Source organism: Phyllobates terribilis, unplaced genomic scaffold, assembly GCF_046119375.1.
Source record: "Phyllobates terribilis strain yellow unplaced genomic scaffold, ASM4611937v1 Scaffold_2__4_contigs__length_985480577, whole genome shotgun sequence".
NCBI lineage: Eukaryota > Metazoa > Chordata > Amphibia > Anura > Dendrobatidae > Phyllobates > Phyllobates terribilis.
The window spans coordinates 424,711,876-424,732,984 of NW_027362762.1; the positions used below are offsets into that span (position 1 = coordinate 424,711,876).

The 21,109-nt window shown below is 43.4% G+C and overlaps 1 protein-coding gene across 5 annotated transcripts in view; it reads right to left on the bottom strand.

Moving 5' to 3' along the window:
• Positions 1-21,109, bottom strand: part of SPNS2 (SPNS lysolipid transporter 2, sphingosine-1-phosphate) — a 174,485-nt gene that overhangs the window by 47,700 nt on the left and 105,676 nt on the right. For all 5 annotated transcript variants that reach the window (XR_012282928.1, XR_012282934.1, XM_073665187.1 and 2 more), the window contains exons 4-5: positions 11,850-12,001; positions 4,035-4,101 (exon numbers count right to left, since the gene is read on the bottom strand). Coding sequence is in view for 3 of the 5 variants with exons in the window: in XM_073665187.1 (XP_073521288.1) it covers positions 4,035-4,101; positions 11,850-12,001 (219 nt within the window). In the remaining 2 variants the exon portion in view is untranslated. The remainder of the gene's footprint in view (positions 1-4,034; positions 4,102-11,849; positions 12,002-21,109) is intronic.

Genomic DNA, 21,109 nt, shown 5'->3' on the forward strand with positions numbered 1-21,109 from the left:
AGCAATGGGAAAGATTACAAAATCACATATTTTGGTTTCATAACGGAGATTTAAAAAAAAAAAGACTAAGAGAAGAAAATGTGTTTTAATAATAAAGTAATGATTACTCATGTGCCCAGCATCATGCCTGTCCAGTCCATCCTTCATGTGACCACTGCAGCCAATCACTGGTCCTGTCAGCGGTGATGCTAGCATGAACAACACGTGAACACTGAGACCAGTTTTTGGCTGCAGTGATCACAAATGATGGACTCAATGCCAATGCTGCAGGACAGTCAGGTACCAGCGACACTGGAGTGGCAGCTAATCGAATAGGTGAGTAATGATTATTTTATTCATCTGAACACATATCCTGCTCTTAGCAGAATGTAAAGCGGTTTTATTTAATAAATTTAAAATTTTTTATCAAGGTATGTTACATGGCCTGTGCATAATTCCCTGCTTTTTCAATGTACTTACTATACTTACTATTCTTGAAATATGACTTGTATAACTATGGATTTGCACTTTTTATACTTTACACCTATACCATTTAATTAGTCAAAAATGTTCAGTGGTATTGCCCTTTGATATCACAGCCAAATAGTTTTTACAATGGAGCTTAGTATATCCAAACCGCACCTCTTCCTTAATTATATATAAATTCGTACAGAAGACAACCCAAAATATTGAACAATAAGAAGCTGGAAATAAAGGTTCTCTATTTTTGGCTGTTCGGTAAGGCCAGAAATATACCTTTATTATAGCTACAATTCCCTAGTTACTGACTGGATATGTCAAAGTTTTAGAGCGAGAGAGAGTCAAAGGTGAAGAAGCAATGCTTCCTGCTTTAAGCCTTAAAATCAGATTTATGATCAAACAAGCAACGCTTGCACTTAGATGAAAAAGAAAGGAAGTGTAAAGTATATGGGGTCAGTGCTAAAGCTATGGAAACCAGCTTTGTTGTTATTTTTTTCCCTTAAAACAGGAAAGAGACTGTTATAATCCTAGACTGCTAAACGTGGTGTTAAGTTGGGAATGAACCGCTCAGACACGGCTACTGATTATTAATAATGCAACTGCATGGAACGGCTTTGTTAAGCACAACCTCTCCGTATTTCACAGTCAAAGACCTGCTTTAATATTCATTGATCATGGTCCTTATTCCTCTTTACAATTATATTAGGACATTTAGTTTTAAAGCATTTAATTAATTACACTAGCACAACAAGAGGAGTATACTTCTGGGCTCACACTAATGTGATTATTTCTACTCCTGTTGGAACCATAACAGTTCTTACAGATGTGTACTCAAATACTGATGAATATTGACTAGAAGTGTGGTCCAAGTTCCATCTGTGTTCCATTATTTTTGACAGAAGGAATACTACTGCAGGCTATGCTATTGGTGACATCAAAAATACTGGAACCCCTGAAGAGTGAACGAAGCCTAAAGGTAGCCTTACAAATTACTTCAATGTTAACTAAATACACAGATTTTCTCTAGACCAGCTGATTACCTAAAGTGTATTGGTCAATCTCAACTTTCTTGCTATTGCAGATGTTGGAAGAAGGAAGGATTGTGTATCGTAAGAGAGAGTCAGGAAAAGTGGTTGACAGCATGAATGTGTCACTGAGGTGGCTGGCCTCAGTCATGTAAATCCCAGGAAGTGTGGATTCTGTGTCCAGTATTTAGGAGAGACTAAAAGAGCTTGGGTGGGAAAGGTCACTCCCATACTCCAGACCGGGTTACAACTTGAATGAAAGGCACCTGAGACAGCTCAGAGCAACTTGTGCTGGAGCTGAACAGAGGTGTATTTCTTGGTGAAAGCGTTTAAAACAACTTTAGCTGCTACTGCCTGCAATACCAAAATTAGTAAGACCGCCATATTTACTTTGCTGCATTGTGCTGAAGAAAGGACTGTTTCGTTTATTCATTTATACTGAAGAAAGACTGCTTTCATTTTGGAGCAGTAAAGTTTATAAAGGAAAATAAACCTTGCTTTGTTTTGACATTAAAACCGGGTGCCTGTACATATTCAAGCAACTACCAGAGAGCTGAACCCCATGTTAAATTTCAACATGCCCGATCCTTTTGTACTCAGGGAAAATAACCTGTCACCAGAAGGGTCTAGCAGCAGCTTACTCCACTCTTCTTATTAAAGAGAATATGTCAGCAGGTTTTGCTATGTAATTTGAGAGCAGTATGAGGTAGGAACAGAGACCCTGATTCCAGCAATGTATCACTTACTGGGCTGCCTGGTGAAGTTTTGATAGAATTCCTGTTTTCTCGGCTGTAAATTTAGCAGTGGACAAAATGCTGAGCCATGTGCAACCCCGCCCACACCCCTGATTGGCAGATTCCTGTGTGCAGTGTACTTTGTCAGTAGCTGCCAATCAGTGGTAGGGGCAGAGTTAAACAGATTAGCCCGACTGGCTTGCACGTGAGACCTAGACAGGCAATGATAATCTCCTGCTGATAAAACACGTTGTATCGAAACTACAACACAGCCTAATAAGTGATATATCCCTGGAATCAGGCTCTCTTGCTCTATGTAATAGTGCTCTTATATTAAATAGCAAAAACTTGCTGACAGATTCTTTTTAAGAATACATGCACATTCAGCCAAATTATCTATAAAATGTATGGCTAGCCTTAGAGAAAGCGCTGTATTAGAATTTCTTTCCAAAAATATAACATTTCCTATCCAATACTAAGCACAATAATACAGCATAAATCTCATTTAAAGAAGCACTCCCATTAAGTTTTTATTCATGAAATGTGTGTATATATGCATATAATATAGTGTGAGTGTATTATTATACTCGCTAACCGCTGCTCTCCCCGGTGTCCAGTGCCGTTCTTCTCCTCTTCTCAGTGACATCACCGCAATTGTGACTATCCAGCTCACTCTATGCTTTAGGTGTAAGCCAGAAGTCCCTTTTACAATATCAGTCCATAGAGAGTTATTCTGATGCTCCATAGGCTTACATTATAATAGTCACATCCAGGTCACAAGAGCGCAGTGTGACCCGGAGAGCTTAACGCGTAGTGACGTCACTGAGAAGAGAAGACAGGAGCTGGACACCGGAGAGAGCAGTGTTAGGTGAGTATATTAATACACTCACACTATACTACATACACATACACACATATTTAATGCATAAAAAAGTTAATGGGAGAGTTTCTTTAAAGAAAGCAGCAGGTAAATGTGGATGAGCACTGTGTAGTTATTCTGTCAGTTAGACAAAGGATCCTTCAGTATTGTCATCTTCACATCTACACGTCTGAATTTGATGTTCAGAGCTTGATATGCAATGATTTGCCTATTATATAATATGTCAGCTTTCATCACTTGCAGTCCCTTCTAACAGAGCAATATACGCCGTTTGGTCTAACACCCAGAAAGCTAAAATATATATATATATATATATTATATATATTTATAAAAAAAAATAAATGGGAATTGCTTACAAAATATATATTTTTTCTGTCTAGGGAATCTCAGTATGTTCATCTATTCTACTATTCTGTAGAAGTCTACATAGAAATAATAGATGGGGTGTTCAGTATTTGATACCAAGGAGGTGAAAATATTAAAAAAAAATAAATAAACATAAGGGAAATAAAATATATTTGTATTGTCTTCTAGATATAAAGGTTATTAGGATTATTCTGTATTCACAATAACGGATGAACACAGTACAGGACTCTCATAGCAATAAAATAGAGAATTTGGGAAGTAACTAGAAGTTTTTCTGTAGCTAGCCATATTTTTTACTGCACGTGAAAATAGGAGCAAGAATAAAAGGAATACACTTAAGAAGTCTAAACTAATTTCTCCTTCCTTCCATATATAATAGTCTTTGTAGTAGTAACAGTCTTCAGATTTGACAGTTCTTTGCTGATTTGATGGTTTCATAAGACTATGAGAAATGTCCAAAGGCTGCATTAGAAGATGTCCTACTATTGTTATAGACAGCAAATGTATATTAATTTATCTTTCATAATCAATACAATATTTAATTAGAACAAACTAATGCTAATACTTTACCCGCAGTGCCCAGCGCCAGTCCCCTGCCACCTGCTTGACACTTGAACCGGTGATGTAGCCTAAGCCACTGTTGGGAAAAAGGGCATAATTAGAAAAGCTACAAAATTTCTTTATACCAAGTAAAATCACTCATCATGCCAGAAACAAAGACTTTCAACAACGAAGAACTTAAAAGGGTTTATCCATATTTTATGGAACGTGTTGGGGACGTGATTGTGTGCCACTTAATATATAGTTATTATAGGTACTTCTTTGTTTGTAGCATAGACTTGCTCACAGATTGTACCAGTTCTAAAAATGGCTAATGGATGGACATGTGACTAGACCTGCTCATTAGCCTCCTCCAATTAAAAAAACATTGTTACCATGTACGGTATTTTTCAATTGGAGGAGGCGGATGGACAGGTCTGGTCACATGACCCTCCACCGCCGGCAGCCATAGTGTGGACAGGAGAGCTGTGCAGTCTATGTGGAAGGCTGCACTGACCAGTACAGAAGGAGCACCTGTAATTCTTAAGAAGTGCCACAAGATAATGTGCCAAACACGTTCAATACAATACAAATAAAGTAGACAACCCCTTTAACCCCTTTACAACTCAAGGTGGTTTGCACGTCAATGACCAGGCCAATTTTTACAATTCTGACCGCTATCACTTTATGAGGTAATTACTCTGGAAGCTTCAAAGGATCCCGCTGATTCTGAGACTGTTTTTTGTGTGACATATTGTACTTCATGATAGTGGTAAAATTTCTTCTATATCACTTGTGTTTATTTGTGAAAAAAACGGAAATGTGGCAAAAATTTTGAAAGTTTTGCAATTTTGAATTTTTATGCCCTTAAATCAGAGATATGTCACACAAAATAGCTAAAAAATAACATTTCCCACATGTCTACTTTACATCAGCACAATTTTGGAACCAACATTTTTTTTTATTAGGGAGCGATAAGGGTTAAAAGTTGACCAGCGATTTCTCGTTTTTCCAACAAAAATTTACAAAACTATTTTTTTTAGGGACCACATCACATTTGAAGTCACACTGAGGGGTCTTTATGACAGAAAATAGCCAAAAGTGACACCATTCTAAAATCTGCACCCCTCAAGGTGCTCAAAACCACATTCAAGAACTTTATTAACCCTTCAGGTGCTTCACAGGAATTTTTGGAATGTGGAAGAAAAAAAATGAACATTTAACTTTTTTCACAAAAATGTTATTTTAGACCCAATTTTTTTATTTTCACAGGTCTAACAGGAAAAATGGACCCCAAAATTTGTTGTGCAATTTCCCCTGAGCATGAAGATACCCCATATGTGAGGAATAACCACTGTTTGGGTGCACGGCAGGGTTCAGAAGGGAAGGTGCTCCATTTGACTTTTTGAATGTAAAATTAGCTTGAATAATTAGCGGACGCCATGTTGCGTTTGGGGAGCCCCTGATGTGCCTAAACAGTGGAAACCCCCCACAAGTGACACCATTTTGGAAACTAGACCCCTCAGGGAACTTACCTAGATGTGTGGTGAGCACCTTGAACCCCCAGGTGCTTCACAGAAGTTTATAACATTGAGCCGTAAAAATAAAATTTTCACATTTTTCCCACAAAAATGTTTTTCAGCCCCCAATTTTGCATTTTCATAAGGGTAACAGGAGAAATTGTGCCATGCAGTTTGTTGTGCAATTTCTCCTGAGTAAGCAGATACCCTTTATGTGGGGGAAAATCACTGTTTGGGCGCACGGCAGAGTTCGGAAGGGAAGGATCGCCATTTGACTGATTGTAAAATTTGCTTGAATAATTAGCGGACGGCATGTTGCGTTTAGAGAGCCCCTGATGTGCCTAAACAGTGGAAACCCCCCACAAGTGACACCATTTTGGAAACTAGACACCTCAGGGAACTTATCTAGATGTGTTGTGAGCACCTTGAACCCCCAAGTCCTTTACAGACGTTTATAACATGGAGCGGTGAAAATAAAAATTAAAAAAAATATCAAACTTTTTCCACAAAAATGATGTTTTAGCCCCACTTTTTTTTTTATTTTCACAAGGGTAAGAGGAGAAAATGGACCCCAAAAACTTTTGTGCAATTTCTCCTGAGTACGCCAATACCCCATGTATGGGGAAAATACAGTGTTTGGGCGCACGGCAGAGTTCAGAAGGGAAGGAGCACTGTGTGACTTTTTGAACACAAAATTGGCTGGAATCGAGAGCGGACACCATGTAGCGTTTGGAGAGCCCCTGATGTGCCTAAATAGTGGAAACCCCCCACAAGTGACCCCATTTTGGAAACTACACCCCTCAAGGATTTTATCAAGGGGTATAGTGAACATTTTGAACCCAGAGGTACGACACAGAATTTGATAACATTAGGTCATCATATTGAATAAGTTGTCATTAGTCTTGAGCACAAGTGCTCGCTACTTGAGTTTGCATCGGGTACTCAGGTATGCACCATGTATCACGGGTGCTCGAGTGACATGCTCGAGTCCCCGCTCGCATGTTTCACGGTTATTAGACACCAAAAAATAAAAAACATGCAGGGATCGCTCGTGCATGGCAGGCAATCCCCGCAAGGTTTTTTTGGCCGTGAAGCAAATGGGGCGGAGACTCGAGCATGTCACTCAAGCACCCGCGATACTCAGTGCATACCTGAGCACTTGATGCAAACTCAAGTAGCGAGCACTTGCGCTCAACACTAGTCGCCATATCGTCATCTTTTTTTTTTTAACTTTTGAAAAAAATCCCAACCCCAACCCTAGCCCAACCCCAACCCTAACCCTAGCCCAAGCCCAACCCGAGAGTTTATTTCTTACGCCGTTCCTCGTGTGGTATAAGTGATTAGACATCTTTATTCTTCGAGTCGGTGCGATTACAGTGATACCAGAATCATATTGGGTTTTTATGACTGACAGCTGTCACACACTAAAAGACGCATTTTTTTGTAAAATCTAGTTTATAAATCGCCATATTTTGAGAGCTATAATTTTTCCATATTTTGGCCGACAGAGTCGTGTGACGGATTGTTTTTTGTGGGATGAGTTGACTTTTTTATTGGTGCCATTTTCAGGCACGCAACATTTTTTGATTGCTTTCTATTCTGATTTTTGGGAGGCAGAATAAATAAAAACCAACAATTCAGGACTCCGCGTGTGGTAAAATTGATAAGGTAGCTTTATTCTTCGGGTCAGTACATTTACAGCGGTACCCCATTTATATAGTTTTTTCTATGTTTTGGCGCTTTTACACAATAAAAGCTATTTTATAGAAAAAATTATGATGGAGCTGTATGGCGGCTTGTTTTTTGAGGGATGAGATTACGTTTTCAGCAGTACCATTTTTATTTACATTCGTCTTTTTGATCGCGTGTTATTCCATTTTTTGCTTGGCGGTATGATGACAAAGCATTGTTTTTTGCTTCGTTTTTATTTTCTTTTTTTACCGTGTTCACTAAAGGGGTTAACTAGTGAGACAATTTTATAGGTCAGGTCGTTCCGGATGCGGCAATACCAAATGTGTGTACTTTTATTGTTATTGTTTTTTTTATAATAATATTTATTGATGGGTACATTATATTTTTATTTTTGGTGGATTATTTTTTTTATATTTTTGCAATTTTTTTTTCCACTTTCTGACACTTTTTTTACTTTTATACTTTGTACCACTATGGGACTTTCATTTTTTTTATTCTGATCGTCTGTATAGCATAGGGATGGAGCACCATCCCTGTGCTATACAGGCTGTCAGCGCTGCAGATGCAGAAGATACTTTGGTCAAGCACTGCGCATAACCAAAATATCTTCCTGCTGTCTGGTGACCCGAATGTTGTCATGACATCGGGCCGTCATGGCAACATCCGGGAAGCCGCGGCACACAGCGCTGGAGGCCGGCAGGAGAGGTGAGTACCGCGGTCACCTCCCCTTGCCACCGCAATGCTGCGATCGACCGCTCCCAGCACATAGCACTGGGTGTCAGCTGTGACAATCAAATGACACCCGGCGGTGATCGCGCCCGCACAGCCTGTGTGCGGGCACGATCGGAAAGACGTACCAATACGTATTCCGGCTCTTAAAGCCCAGGGCGCAGATACGTATTAGTACGTCTTGGGCTTTAAAGGGGTTATATACAGACTACAAGATTATGTGAAGCAGCTTTATAAAGATTTACTATTTTCAGCCTATATAAAAAAATATTTTAATTATTTCTTAATAGTTAACTATTTATGTAAAAAGCTAATATTATGCATTTTTAGTTTGCAATGACAGAGAATAAGGACTTAAACACAATTGGCAGGTATTTACAGCGATAAGTGGTCGACTACTAATGTCCTACGCATTTGTGAGGAAATGATCTCAGCGTGCCACTTTATTATAGGAAATGGCCAACAGGAAGCTAGCTGCCACCAGGTCTAGGGCCTTAGAGTGCAAAAGTAAGCCATCGTGGGAGTACTCCATGCTGGTTTATGTAAGTTTTGGGCAAGGGATATTCCAGTACACTGTAATATATATATATAAATATATAGCTTTTTTTACTTGTTCTTGCCCAAACCTGCTCTCTTGGCAGTAAAAATGCTGTGTTCAAAACACTGATTTTACTACACTTTCATTGTGGATTACATGTGTGATTTGTCTACAATACATGTTTAATAAAGTTAGTTTTATTCATCAAAAACGCAGCAAAATCTGTTTGCTTCAATTTTTGCAATACAATCAGTGCTGGCTTCACTTTCCCCGCCTTCGGACGCATCACATCCATCCAGAGTTGAAAGCGCAGCACCGAACGCTGATTGTGACTCGCCCCCTGGGCCGTGGGGCACGCGGATCCGGGCGATAGGGAGACGCTGGGAGTAGTAGTGGCGGCCCGGTCCCGCGGCTCAGGGTGGTCAGACCGATGGTAGTCTGCTACTTGCTTTAGATAATGTCCGACTACGCCACCCGTGGATTGCGGTTATTAGGAACCGCCGCTGCAAGGCAGTCCGCTGGGGCCGATGATGAATGCAGCTGGGATGGTGTGACTCCCCACGGGAAGAGTGCGGCCCCAGGGCAGTGTAGTGGATGGTGGGAGTGATGGTGGTGAGGGTCCCAGTACCGGTAGTGCTGGAGGCGTGAAGGAGCACACAGACAACGTACTGCAGTCCAGGGTGTTTACTCACGGTTAATATCCAAGTCACTTCTGCAGGGAATGACTGCCCGAGCCGTGCTGCGTCCACCAGGTGAGGGGCTCGGTCAACTCCCAGGCAGTTCAGGAGCATGGCACAGGACCCCCTTTAATCCTCTCTCTGGCCTGCCTCACCAGTGACCCACTTTTGTCCAGCTGCCGCGGACTTGTGCGGGTAAACGTGGGCCCCGTCCTCCGCTGTCCTATATGGTGCCTTCCTAGCAGGTTTGATGAGGTGTCGCACCAATAAATTATCACGACGACCGGTCTTTGGCTGAGGGTAGTTTCTCCTCCACCAACTTAGGATCCGGTACCCTTAATCTGCCTGACCCTTCACCCTGGATTCTCGTGGGTTCTTAGGGTCCCTTCTACCTTCTTGTTCCTGAGCCCTTCTGTTTCTCTCTCTCTTCTCCTTCTTTCCTGTTCTGTCTTCTCCTCCTTCCCTTGGCCTCTTCTCCAGGCCCACTTCTCCTTCTCCTCTCAGGCTCCGGCCTCTTCTCTAGGCCTGCCTCTGGAGCAGCACTCAGCCTGAGCTGCTGCTCCCTGTCAGCTCTCCTCTCCTCACAGACTGAACACTGTTCTAAGATGGTGCCCACCTTTTATACCTCCCTCTGACCATGAGCCCAGGTGACCAGCAACCAATGAGCTCCTATCTACGCTCAGGAACCAACCCCTATCTGCCCCTACAGCACTGGGTGTTCCACCCCCCTCCCCACTCCAGGCAGGGACATAGTCGGTCGTGCCTGCACTTCTGTCTAGTGGGAGCACCGTTGAGCTGTCCCTCGGAAATGGGGTGTGTGTGCTGTATGCAGCTAACTGAGCACTGGTCCATACTCCATCCTTACCCGGGAGTGGAATATCACACCTCTGGACTGAGGTGCAATACCCCTGTAGCGGCCGAACCCTCGGGGCGCTACAATTGTCACTCAATCCCTGAGGCCAATGTCACGCGATCCCCGGGAGAGCTAGTGCCGACGCCAGAATTGAAGAGCAGTATAGGTGTAATAATTTTACTGGGGGGAAACATGGGGAATCAGAAAGGATTGTCAGAGTAGTGGCAACCCCTTTAAGATGTGCAAATGATTTTATGGTTAAATTACGGTACTTTTATATACATTTTGATAGCATTTGGGGAAATACAAACGGAAATAAGGTTTATGTTATAAACTGCTCATTATATACACATGTCTTTATGTCACGGTTATATAATCTCATTGTCTTATTGTTATATGCATGCCAAGCCCTGTTATTGCTTTTAATAAGTACTTAGCTTGGAAGACAAGTTGTTATTATTTATTTATAAAGCGCCATTAATTCCAGGGTGCTATACATGTGAAAAGGGATTACATACATATAACATTAAGTAAACAAATTGACTGACTGGTACGAAGGGGGAGAGGAGAGGACCTTGTCCTCATGGGTTTACAATCTGAACGGTAATGGGAAAGGAGACCATAGGACTTGCTGCTTCCTGGGGGTGTGAGCGCTGGGACCCCCAGCAATCCTACGATTGGTGCTCTAGATTCCCTAGAATGGGGCTCTGCAGCCCCATCTTAAATGGAGTAGAGATGTGCATGCTCGACCTCTGTGCCATTCAGCAGTCCCATAGGCAATGAATGGAGTGGTGGTCGAGCATGCACATCTCTGCTCCTTTCAGCACTGTGCTGCAGAGCCCAGTTCTTGGGTTCCAGAGCCCCGATCTCAGGATTGCTGGACAGGAAATAACTTATTTTGTGAATATCTGTTTACGATTGGATGTAAATGTGCACAGCAGTGCATTACACCCCATTTGAAGACATGGTTTCGATACAGCAGTCATGCCTGAGTAGACATCACAGCATCGATGAGTCCAGTGATTACTGCAGCAGTTTCGTGCTGTAAACATGCCGTCACTGCTGCAGCTATGTCAACCAAGACCGGGGACAAAAGCAGAGAAGCAGCGCTGCAGTGGTTGAGGGCAAGTAATACTGATATTGTTACTTTTACATAGGGAAAGCCTAAGGACTGAAAAAAAGCTAAAGGTAGAACCTTTAAAATAATGTTTCTGGGCATTATATATACCATACATCGCTTGTTTTTTGCTTCTGCAGTTTTAGCACAAATTTAAAGGGGAACGAAAGTCCAATGTCTTTAACATTGACTTAACCATTTAATGTTCAGGCTTGGACTGGCCCACAGAAGAATCCTCCGGTGGGGCCCTGTGCAAGAGTGGGCTACCACCCTCTTGTATGAGCAGTACTTAAGGCTATATACTTGAATCACTATGTACAGACAAAGGCAGCATCTTATTCATGTAACAATCTACCCAGTTCATGGTTATAGAAATGTATGATTGAGGATAATGTCACATTTACATGTAGCTGAAAAGTGGGGCCCTGGAGCTGGTTACGGGTGGGCCCTTGGCACCCCAGTCTGACACTGTTCATCTTCATCCTTTTAAATCCCATGCTTATTTCACATACTTTAAAAAAATATATAGAACAATGGGTTAATGTGGAAAGACAAAACCACACAGCACTGACCCATGTACAATGCATGCTCCGTATGGAAAGTGGTTGCACCCTGAGTGTCAGGACTATAAATAGTCCTATCGGTTGTGCTGACTAAGAACAGTCCCTGGTGAACACTCTTCATATTCAGCACAGTATGTTTCATGTAACAGCGATTACCTTCCAAGAGGAATAGCAAAGTAGAAGACAGACAGCATAAGCGTGCGGGTGTTCTTGGTAAACAGATCTCCGATGATGGTGGGAGCGATGGTTGAATAGCTGGCCTCTCCAATACCTACAAGTCCTCTCGAGAGTACAAGCAGCCAAAAATACTGAAAGAGAAGACATTTATGCACAGATTACTAGAAAATACATACCACCTATTGTTCTAGTTTAGTCCATCAGTACTGATTCCTTGTGGCCTGGAAAGTGTTAATGCACAAGCAATTTTCTATGGTTGCCAAAGTAACTGGTAAGGGGGTATGTCATGGGAATACACAAGTATAAAAAAAAGAAGAAGCAGGGTGTGCATCTCCTGGCGGGGGTCCCATTATCTGCCAGACAATCCCAATAAACAAGGCACTATCATTACACTGCTTTGTTCGGTCTCTGCTTTTGATCCGCATGGTTAATCTTACGGTAAGTTTGCCTTCACCAGCAAATAAATTGGTATAACAATTAGCCCTAGTTAGTATTAAATATGAAATGAAAGAAATGGAGAAATTAGCTACATACTAATGTAACTAATCCATATAATATGGAGGTTTCTAAATTATCAACGTCAGAATTTAGACTATAGACATGAAAGGTTAGTGGTGCCTGATAAAAACAGATGGGGAGATATATGATCTATATATTTTCGGTGTAGGATTTATGATGCAAAAAAGGTAAACGGAAATTTAAAAAAGGATTTCCAAAAAGTTTTCGTTAAAGAGAACCTGTCAGCAGGATTTTGCATTTGATAGTACTGTTATACAGATTAAATAGATACCTTTAGGCCACGGCCCCACTATCAGTATTTGGTCAGTATTTTTTCTCAGCAGTGGGAGCCAAAACCAGGAGTGGGTGATAAATGCAGAATTGGTGACTTGCTTCTATTTTACCTCTTCTCTGATTGTTCCTCACCTGGTTTTGGTTCCCACTGAGAAAAAATACTGACCAAATACTGATAGTGGGGCCATGGCCTTAGTGAAGAAATCCGCTTGGTGGTTGTTCTTTAATCAGCATTTGAAGTTGGGGTGTAATAAGGTTTAGGTGCATAGGGGCGGGACTGTGGGTAGGGTGTTGGGCTGGGGCAGGAGTCTACCTCTGGTGTCTGTATCTGCCTCCTGTTTTAAAGTTGGCCCCAGCACCATCCACATCACGGTCAGCCCTTGCGCAGAATAATTTCCCAGTGGTCTTCAATGAAATGGTGCTGGACCATGTGCAAATAGAGATCGTTGCTGAGTTGAAATCTCAATCTGCGCATGCACCGCCACTGGCACCATTTTATTTAAGACTGCCGGGAGCTCGATCTGCACAAGCCTGTCTGTGGCGAGAACGATGCCAACACAAACTTTCAAACAGGAAGCAGATACAGACACCAGAGGCTGGCAGAGGGGCCGGGGCAGGAACCCAACAGCCTACCCGCAGACCCGCCCCAATGCAACTTATTATACCCAAACTTCAAATGTTGATTAAAGAACAACCACCAAGCTTATTTCTTCACTAAAAGGTATCTAATCTTTATAACAGCACCATAATGGCCATGCCTTTACTATAAAATGCAAAATCGTGCTGACAGCTTCTCTTTAAGATTAAATTTAATAATCCAGACAGGATTAGGTAGACCATAGAATGGCAACAGTAGGTGAACATTATCCTAAGGACTTGTGCACACAGCATTATTATGGCTTCATTTTATATGGAGTCGTAATAGGGCCTCCACAAAAGTACTTGAGCCCTCTATTGTACTCCATTTGCCCCCTATATCATATAGAAGAAGGTAGAAATTTTGAATTTGATTGCACATAAATCTGAAACAAAATTGGGGCCCGTTCCATTGAACTATATATACGGATGTATTTTACTTTAAAAGGGAAGCTGTCAGTCCATTTATGCTGCCCAAAAATAGTCAACACGAATCAGAATCGGCCCGTACCACTGCAGCCAGGTTTCTTTTTCCCTGAAATGCTACAGCACTTCAAAAAAATCAGTTTAAACATCCGGCTGGGGACCATAGGGACACACGAGACTTATCCGGCACCGTTGTTGGAAGACTTCTCTCCGCACGGCAAAGAGTGAGTAGACTGACAGGTCGCCTTTAATCACATTAGAGCTGCTAACTCCTAAAGTTTTAGAAGAATAAATGTTCATAATTTTCCAATATACTTTCTGTATCAATTCCTTAAAGGTTTCAAGATCGTTCAATAGGAACCTTCATTGCTTACTTCTAGTGGATATCAATCAGTCCCGGTCATTGTGAGGATTACACAGCTGATTTTTAGAATGTGAAAAATGAATGCTGAATTGATACTTTTCATCATACAGAGGATAACCATTATTTAGTGAAATTGTAATACCCCTTTAAGTCAAGCATTCATGCGATTGTCTAACCAGGAAAATTAGACATGTGCAGGTCTAGAAAGCCCATCGGCCTTTGTGGTGGAGACCTAGGTCATTACACATTGATAAAGCATTACGGCATTTCTTTGTAGCAGGTCTATGTCCTTCAGGCTAATCACTTTGTGTATTATTTACGCAGTCTGCATGAGAATAGGTAAAGGCCCCATCACACATAACGAGATCGCTAGCGAGATCGCTAATGAGTCACGGTTTTGGTGACGCAATAGCGATCTCGCTAGCGATCTCGTTATGTCTGATAGGCAGCAACGATCAGGCCCCTGCTGTGAGATCGCTGATCGTTACAAAGCTTCCTGGACCATTCCTGGGTCGTTGCGCTCCCGCTGGGCAGTGTGCATCGCTGTATTTGACACCTTATCAACGACCTCGTTAGCGATTCAGAACTGAGACATGTAGGAGTGCATAAATTGGACTTTTCTGCGCTGCTCGTCCCCGATTGGTGGTCGCTACTGCGTCCTTGTTTTTTTCAGATCCCACCAGCGTTCTCCGGCTGTGACTCCACTTTGAAGAAATCAGGCATCTTTAGCGAGGTAGGTATTGTTTGGGGTCTCAAATGAGTTTCCATTTTTAAGAGACGCAGTAGAGATCCCATCTGACCGGAGACGCAGTGTTAAACCAAGGCCACCCCATCAGAACGTAGCAGCGTCCACCAATTGGAGATTAGAGGGGCGCGGAAAAGTAATTTTATGTACGCCTTTCTGACACAGTACAGTCCCTATCAAGGTGTGGATCGTTGAAATAGCTGCTGTGTGAAAGCGTCCCAACGACCGTCGAGATCGTTGGTTAGATCGCTGGGGCGGCCGAAATCGTTGGAAAGTTCTGCATGTTTGACATCTCCCCAGCAATCCCAAAACGTGACGCAATAACGATCTCGCTAGCGATCTCGTTATGTGTGACAGGGCTTTTACTCCGCTGTAGGATTGCATGCCAATATTTGTCTTCATGCCTAAAGAGAAATCTGAAGGTGTCTGTGAATACCAGATGAAGATGCTTCATCCACCAGGGAAAGTGAAAAACAATGCATGCTTTAGACCCTTTACATTGGGATTAAGTACCAATGGTTCAACCATTTTACAATCCTCTTCCACCCTGTGAGAGTTGTAGTACCAGCAAAGACAGACTATGTCATGCCTGAAGCAATGCCATTGGAGAAGGGTTAGTAGATCTTAGAGAGCTCAATTCTTCTAAGGGCCTCCTATTTCCTATCAATTCTACAACCTCCTTTAACGGTTGTACCTCTATATAAATCTACACAACTACAGAAAAACATAACTGTGAAAACACTTAGACCTGATTCATCATCGTTGCTTCTCCAGAAATTTGCCCCATTTTTTAAGTTGTCTTTTTGGTTTTTATCTTGAAGACTACTGCGTGACATTTTACAAGATTTGTGACTTTTTAGTGCAAAAAATGGTTAAAGTCAAAAATAAAGAGCATTTTTATATTTTGATGAATTTGGCGCAAAAAAAAACAAAACATGAGGAAACAAACCAGTATATCCCACATGTGCTGTGTGAATATATACTGAATAGTTTCTCAGTTGGTCTCCTAGTGAAGCTCACCCTGAACCCTGGAACTCCTAAAGTATATGTCCAATGCTTCTTTTTCATACCCCTGATGAAGGGTGTTATACTTGAAATGTTGCTATATACCTCTGTACCTAGTGGTTTGTGAATAACGGTCATGAGAAATTAATAATAATTATGTTTGAAGCATTTTTCAGTGCCTTTTGGTGTACAGTTCCTTTCTTTATCCGTTGCATTCTAAACAGATCAAAAAGGTCAGCTCCATAGGAACTAGCACCCATTGTAAGCTATGAGGGTGCAGCCTACCCAGAGCTGGAAAAAAAACAAAAAATGACAAAATAAATCGCAAATGCTGAATCAACGCCTAGAGTAGAAAAAAATCTATACTTTTTTTTTTATCAGGAAATACTATAAAGCATAGCAAAGAGAAGATACTTGACGCGCCCCTGGGCCTGTGTCGCGCTGCGTTGCGCACGCGGGAGCTTACCCGGAGCCGGATCTGTTGAGGGTTGTAGTCTCGTGGCGGTGACCCGGTCCGTGCCCAGGGAGTCAAACTAAGTGGCGAGTCTATTAGCAGTAGATGTTGGACGACTACGCCACCCGTTGAGTACAGCTAAGGAGCTGCTGCTGCAGGGCAGACCGCTGAGGCAGGTGGTTGGATTGTGCAGCGTGATAGTATAACCCCCAACGGGAGGGGTATGGCCTCAGGGCAGCCGACGTGGATGATGGGGGTAGCAGGAACCACTCGGAGACGGTACGGTGTAGTTCAGGGTCTTTACTGGTAACAACGATAGACCCTCCCGGAGTACTGGCTAGCGATTGAGGCCTGGTCAGTCCTTGAGCAGATGGGATCTCCCCTGGCCAGGCGGAGTTGTAGGCCTCCCAAACTAACGATACTCTTCTGGCTACCTTGCTAGAAGCGGGTATAAGTAGCCCACGTCCCTGAGTGTACCGTGTGGTGCTCACCCGTATGGCCGGTGACTCGGGGCCTTCTAGTAGCTTCCGCTCCACGACGGCGGTGCTGGTCCCATGCGTGTGACCGTGCCTTCGGGTTTCTTGGCCAGAGGACCTGAAATCCCCTGCCTGACGGATTCTGCTGCTGGGTAGGAGTTAGTCCCCACAGCCTCGGACTCCGGGTCCGGTAAGAAATCTTCTCAGTCAGGGCGAGCTCTGCAGCTGCCAGCCCCTGACTCCTTGTAACACTGCTCCCACAGAGCTCCTGTTGTTTCTTCCCATAGCTGCTTCTCTTCTCTGTCTCTACTTCTGGCATGGCCCAGGAGCTGGGCCCAGCCGGAGCCACAGCTCCCTGTCAGCCCTCCTGGCTGCACTCTCCCTCTGAACTCTCTAACCCTGTCTCAGCCCCAGGTTTATATAGGGGAAGTTCTTCCCCTCCCAGGACTGGGCAGGAGGTGTGGCATGCATAGGATTCCTGACCAAGAGACCTCCCACCTGCTCTCAGACATAACATTGCTGTTACTGTGGAAACCAGACCCCTGGGGTGTCACATTCCCCCCTAGTGAAATTTAGTACTCTAATTCCCTCAACCTTCTGGCTCTCACTGAAACCTGGATCCAGCAGTCGGACACCACCGCCGCTGCAGCTCTCTCCTATGGTGGCCTACATTTCTCTCATACCCCGCGACCTGACAACAGATCAGGTGGAGGTGTTGGTCTGCTTCTTTCAACAAAATGTACTTTTCAGGTTATCCCCCCTGTACCCTCCCTTATCTTCCCGTCCTTTGAGGCCCACACAGTCAGACTCTACCGGCCCTTCTCCCTGCGAGTGGCGGTTGTCTATCGCCCCCCAGGTCCCCCCCGTCAATTCCTGGATCACTTTGCTGCCTGGCTTACAAATTTTCTATCCTGCGACATCCCCACGATAATCATGGGAGACTTTAACATCCCAATTGGCGATCCTCTTTCCCCATCTGCCACGCATCTTTTATCATTAACCTCCTCCTTCGGCCTTTCACAGCTTGCTAATTCTCCTACACATGAGGACGGGAACACATTGGACCTGATCTTCTCCCGGCTTTGCTCAGTACATGACTTTACTAACTCTCCCCTTCCACTCTCTGACCATAATCTTCTTTCATTCTCTGTCAAGAACTGTGACTCTACTCAAGACACTCCCACCGTCCACACTTATAGAAATTTACGCGCCATTAACACCCAGAAATTTATAAAAAGGTTGCAATCATCATTGGCCCCAATCTCCTCCCTCTCATGTCCCGAATCTGCATTGAAGCATTATAACAAAATAATGCTATGCGCCCTGGATGAAGCCGCACCTCCTACACAAAGAACAATTCGGCATAGACGGCGACAACCCTGGAACATGCCTCAAACACGTCTTCTCCAGAGGTACTCCAGGTGCACTGAACGGCTGTGGAGAAAATCAAATCTGCCCGAAGATTTCCTCCACTATAAATTTATGCTGAAAACATATAACTCTGCCCTTCACCTCTCCAAACAAACCTACTTTAACAACCTCATCATCTCACTTTCCAATAATCCTAAACGACTCTTTGACACGTTTCATTCTCTCCTCAATCAAACAGCACAGGCCCCGACCACCGACCTCAGCGCTGACGATCTGGCTAACTATTTCAAAGAAAAAATTGACCATATCCGACAGGAAATTTTCTCCCAATCCCCAAATGTTATGCATGCTCCCCCCCGCCACATTGTATCTTGCTCATTTTCTGACTTCGAACCAGTCACGGAAGATGAAGTGATCAGGCTCCTTGCATCTTCTCGCCCTACCACCTGCACCAGCGACCCTATTCCCTCACATCTCCTTCAGTCCCTTGCTCCAGCTGTCACCTCTCACCTAACTAAAATTTTCAACCTTTCCCTCTCATCTGGTATCTTTCCCTCTTCTTTTAAACACGCCAGCATACAACCATTACTTAAAAAACCATCCCTCGACCAGAACTGCACGGCCAACTACAGACCTGTTTCCAATCTTCCCTTTATCTCTAAACTCCTGGAACGCCTGGTCCACTCCCGTCTAATCCGCTATCTCTCAGACAACTCTCTTCTTGACCCTTTACAATCTGGTTTCCGCTCTTTACATTCTACTGAAACTGCCCTCACTAAAGTCTCTAATGATCTACTAACAGCTAAATCTAATGGTCACTACTCCCTGCTGATTCTCCTGGATCTCTCTGCAGCATTTGACACTGTGGATCACCAGCTCCTCCTCACTATGCTCCGCACTATTGGCCTCAAGGACACGGTTCTCTCCTGGTTCTCCTCTTATCTCTCTGACCGCTCCTTCTCTGTGTCTTTTGCCGGCTCCTCCTCCTCCCTACTTCCTCTTACTGTCGGGGTTCCTCAAGGGTCAGTCCTAGGCCCCCTTCTTTTCTCCTTATACACCGCTCCTATTGGACAAACAATCAGTAGATTCGGTTTTCAGTACCATCTCTATGCTGATGACACCCAATTATACACCTCTGCTCCGGACATCACCCCTGCATTACTACAAAAGACCAGTGATTGTCTTTCTGCTGTGTCTAACATTATGTCCTCCCTCTACCTAAAACTGAATCTGTCAAAAACTGAACTACTCGTCTTTCCTCCCTCCATTAATCTACCTGTGCCCGATATTGCCATCTCCGTTTGTGGCTCAACCATTACTCCCCAGCTACAAGCCCGCTGTCTTGGGGTCATTTTTGATTCAGATCTTTCTTTCACTCCTCACATCAAATCACTCGCTCGTTCATGTCATCTACACCTCAAAAACATCTCAAGAATCAGGACTTTTCTCACCTTTGACTCGGCAAAAACTCTTACTGTCGCTCTTATTCATTCTCGTCTTGACTATTGCAACGCTCTACTAATCGGTCTCCCTCTTACTAAACTCTCCCCTCTCCAATCCGTCCTGAACGCAGCAGCCAGGATCATATTCCTCGCCAACCGCTACTCAGATGCCTCTTCCCTGTGCCAGTCATTGCATTGGTTGCCCATCCAATATAGAGTTCGTTTTAAACTTATCACGCTTACCCACAAAGCGCTCCATGCTTCAGTACCCCCCTACATCTCCTCCCTTGTCTCAGTCTACCACCCTACACGTGCCCTCCGTTCTGCAAATGACTTGAAACTAAAATCCTCCATAATCTGAACTTCCCACTCCCGTCTCCAAGATTTCTCGCGTGCTGCGCCAATTCTCTGGAATGCACTACCCAGGACAGTTCGATTAATTCCCAATACCCACAGTTTCAAGCGAACCCTAAAAACACATTTCTTTAGACTGGCGTATCACCTAAACACACTCTGTCCATCCCAGCTTTCCCCCATATTAAAATCTTCTTCAACTTCGGGTTCAAACCAACCATGCACATAAAAGCCTCTGTCAGGACTGCACACATACTGGCTGGCGACCAGTCCATGTATTTTTATTCATCCTATTCAGTATATCAAGGCTGCATTATACAATATATGTACTTTTTACCTTTTGTGTCTCCCCCACTTCCTCATAGACTGTAAGCTCGCGAGCAGGGCCCTCACTCCGTTCGATATGAGATATGCTTATTCTGTATTGTCTGTATAAGTCCCCCCTAAAATTTGTAAAGTGCTGCGGAATATGTTGGCGCTATAAAAATAAACTATTATTATTATTATATTATTATTATTACTCCGGGACTAAACATATTTTTAGAAAAACATAACAAGGTATAAACAATAATAATACAATAAGAAAAACACATAAAGATGGTTACGGCGTGTCCGCAACCGGGTGCAGTCTTTGAAGAAAAGCAAGGTGTCCATTTCACCAAAACAGGGAGACGTAACCAGGTAGGGGTCTGTCCTGCCCCGAGTCCTTAACAGTCTTTAGTCCATTCCTAGGTTACGCTCCAACCATGTACAAGGATTCCCGGTAAATCCACCAAGGACTCCTATAAATAACTAGAAACACATAATTATTTACAGGATATGGCCGCTCTCAGTCCTCGGCCAGTGGGGATAAGGAATGGCTGCTCACAGTCCTCAGCCTGGTTTAAGATAGGGGCACATGGGGAACAATTCACTAATCCCAACGGGGACCATATTTTAATTAGCAGCAGTCCTTGTACCCTTACGGGTAACTATTTACAGCTCTTTATTCACGCTACTTCCCTTCAGTAGCTATGTCCTCTTTGTGCTCCCTCCTGAGGGTAGTCCTCAGACCCGTCCGGGTCCTCTTGGCTTTCCTCGTATTGGTAGTACTGCAGCTCCTCCTCGGTTAGCTGGGTTAGTATCTCTGCGACAGTCCTCCTCCCAGGTGGCCAGGACTTTACCTCCCTTTGGG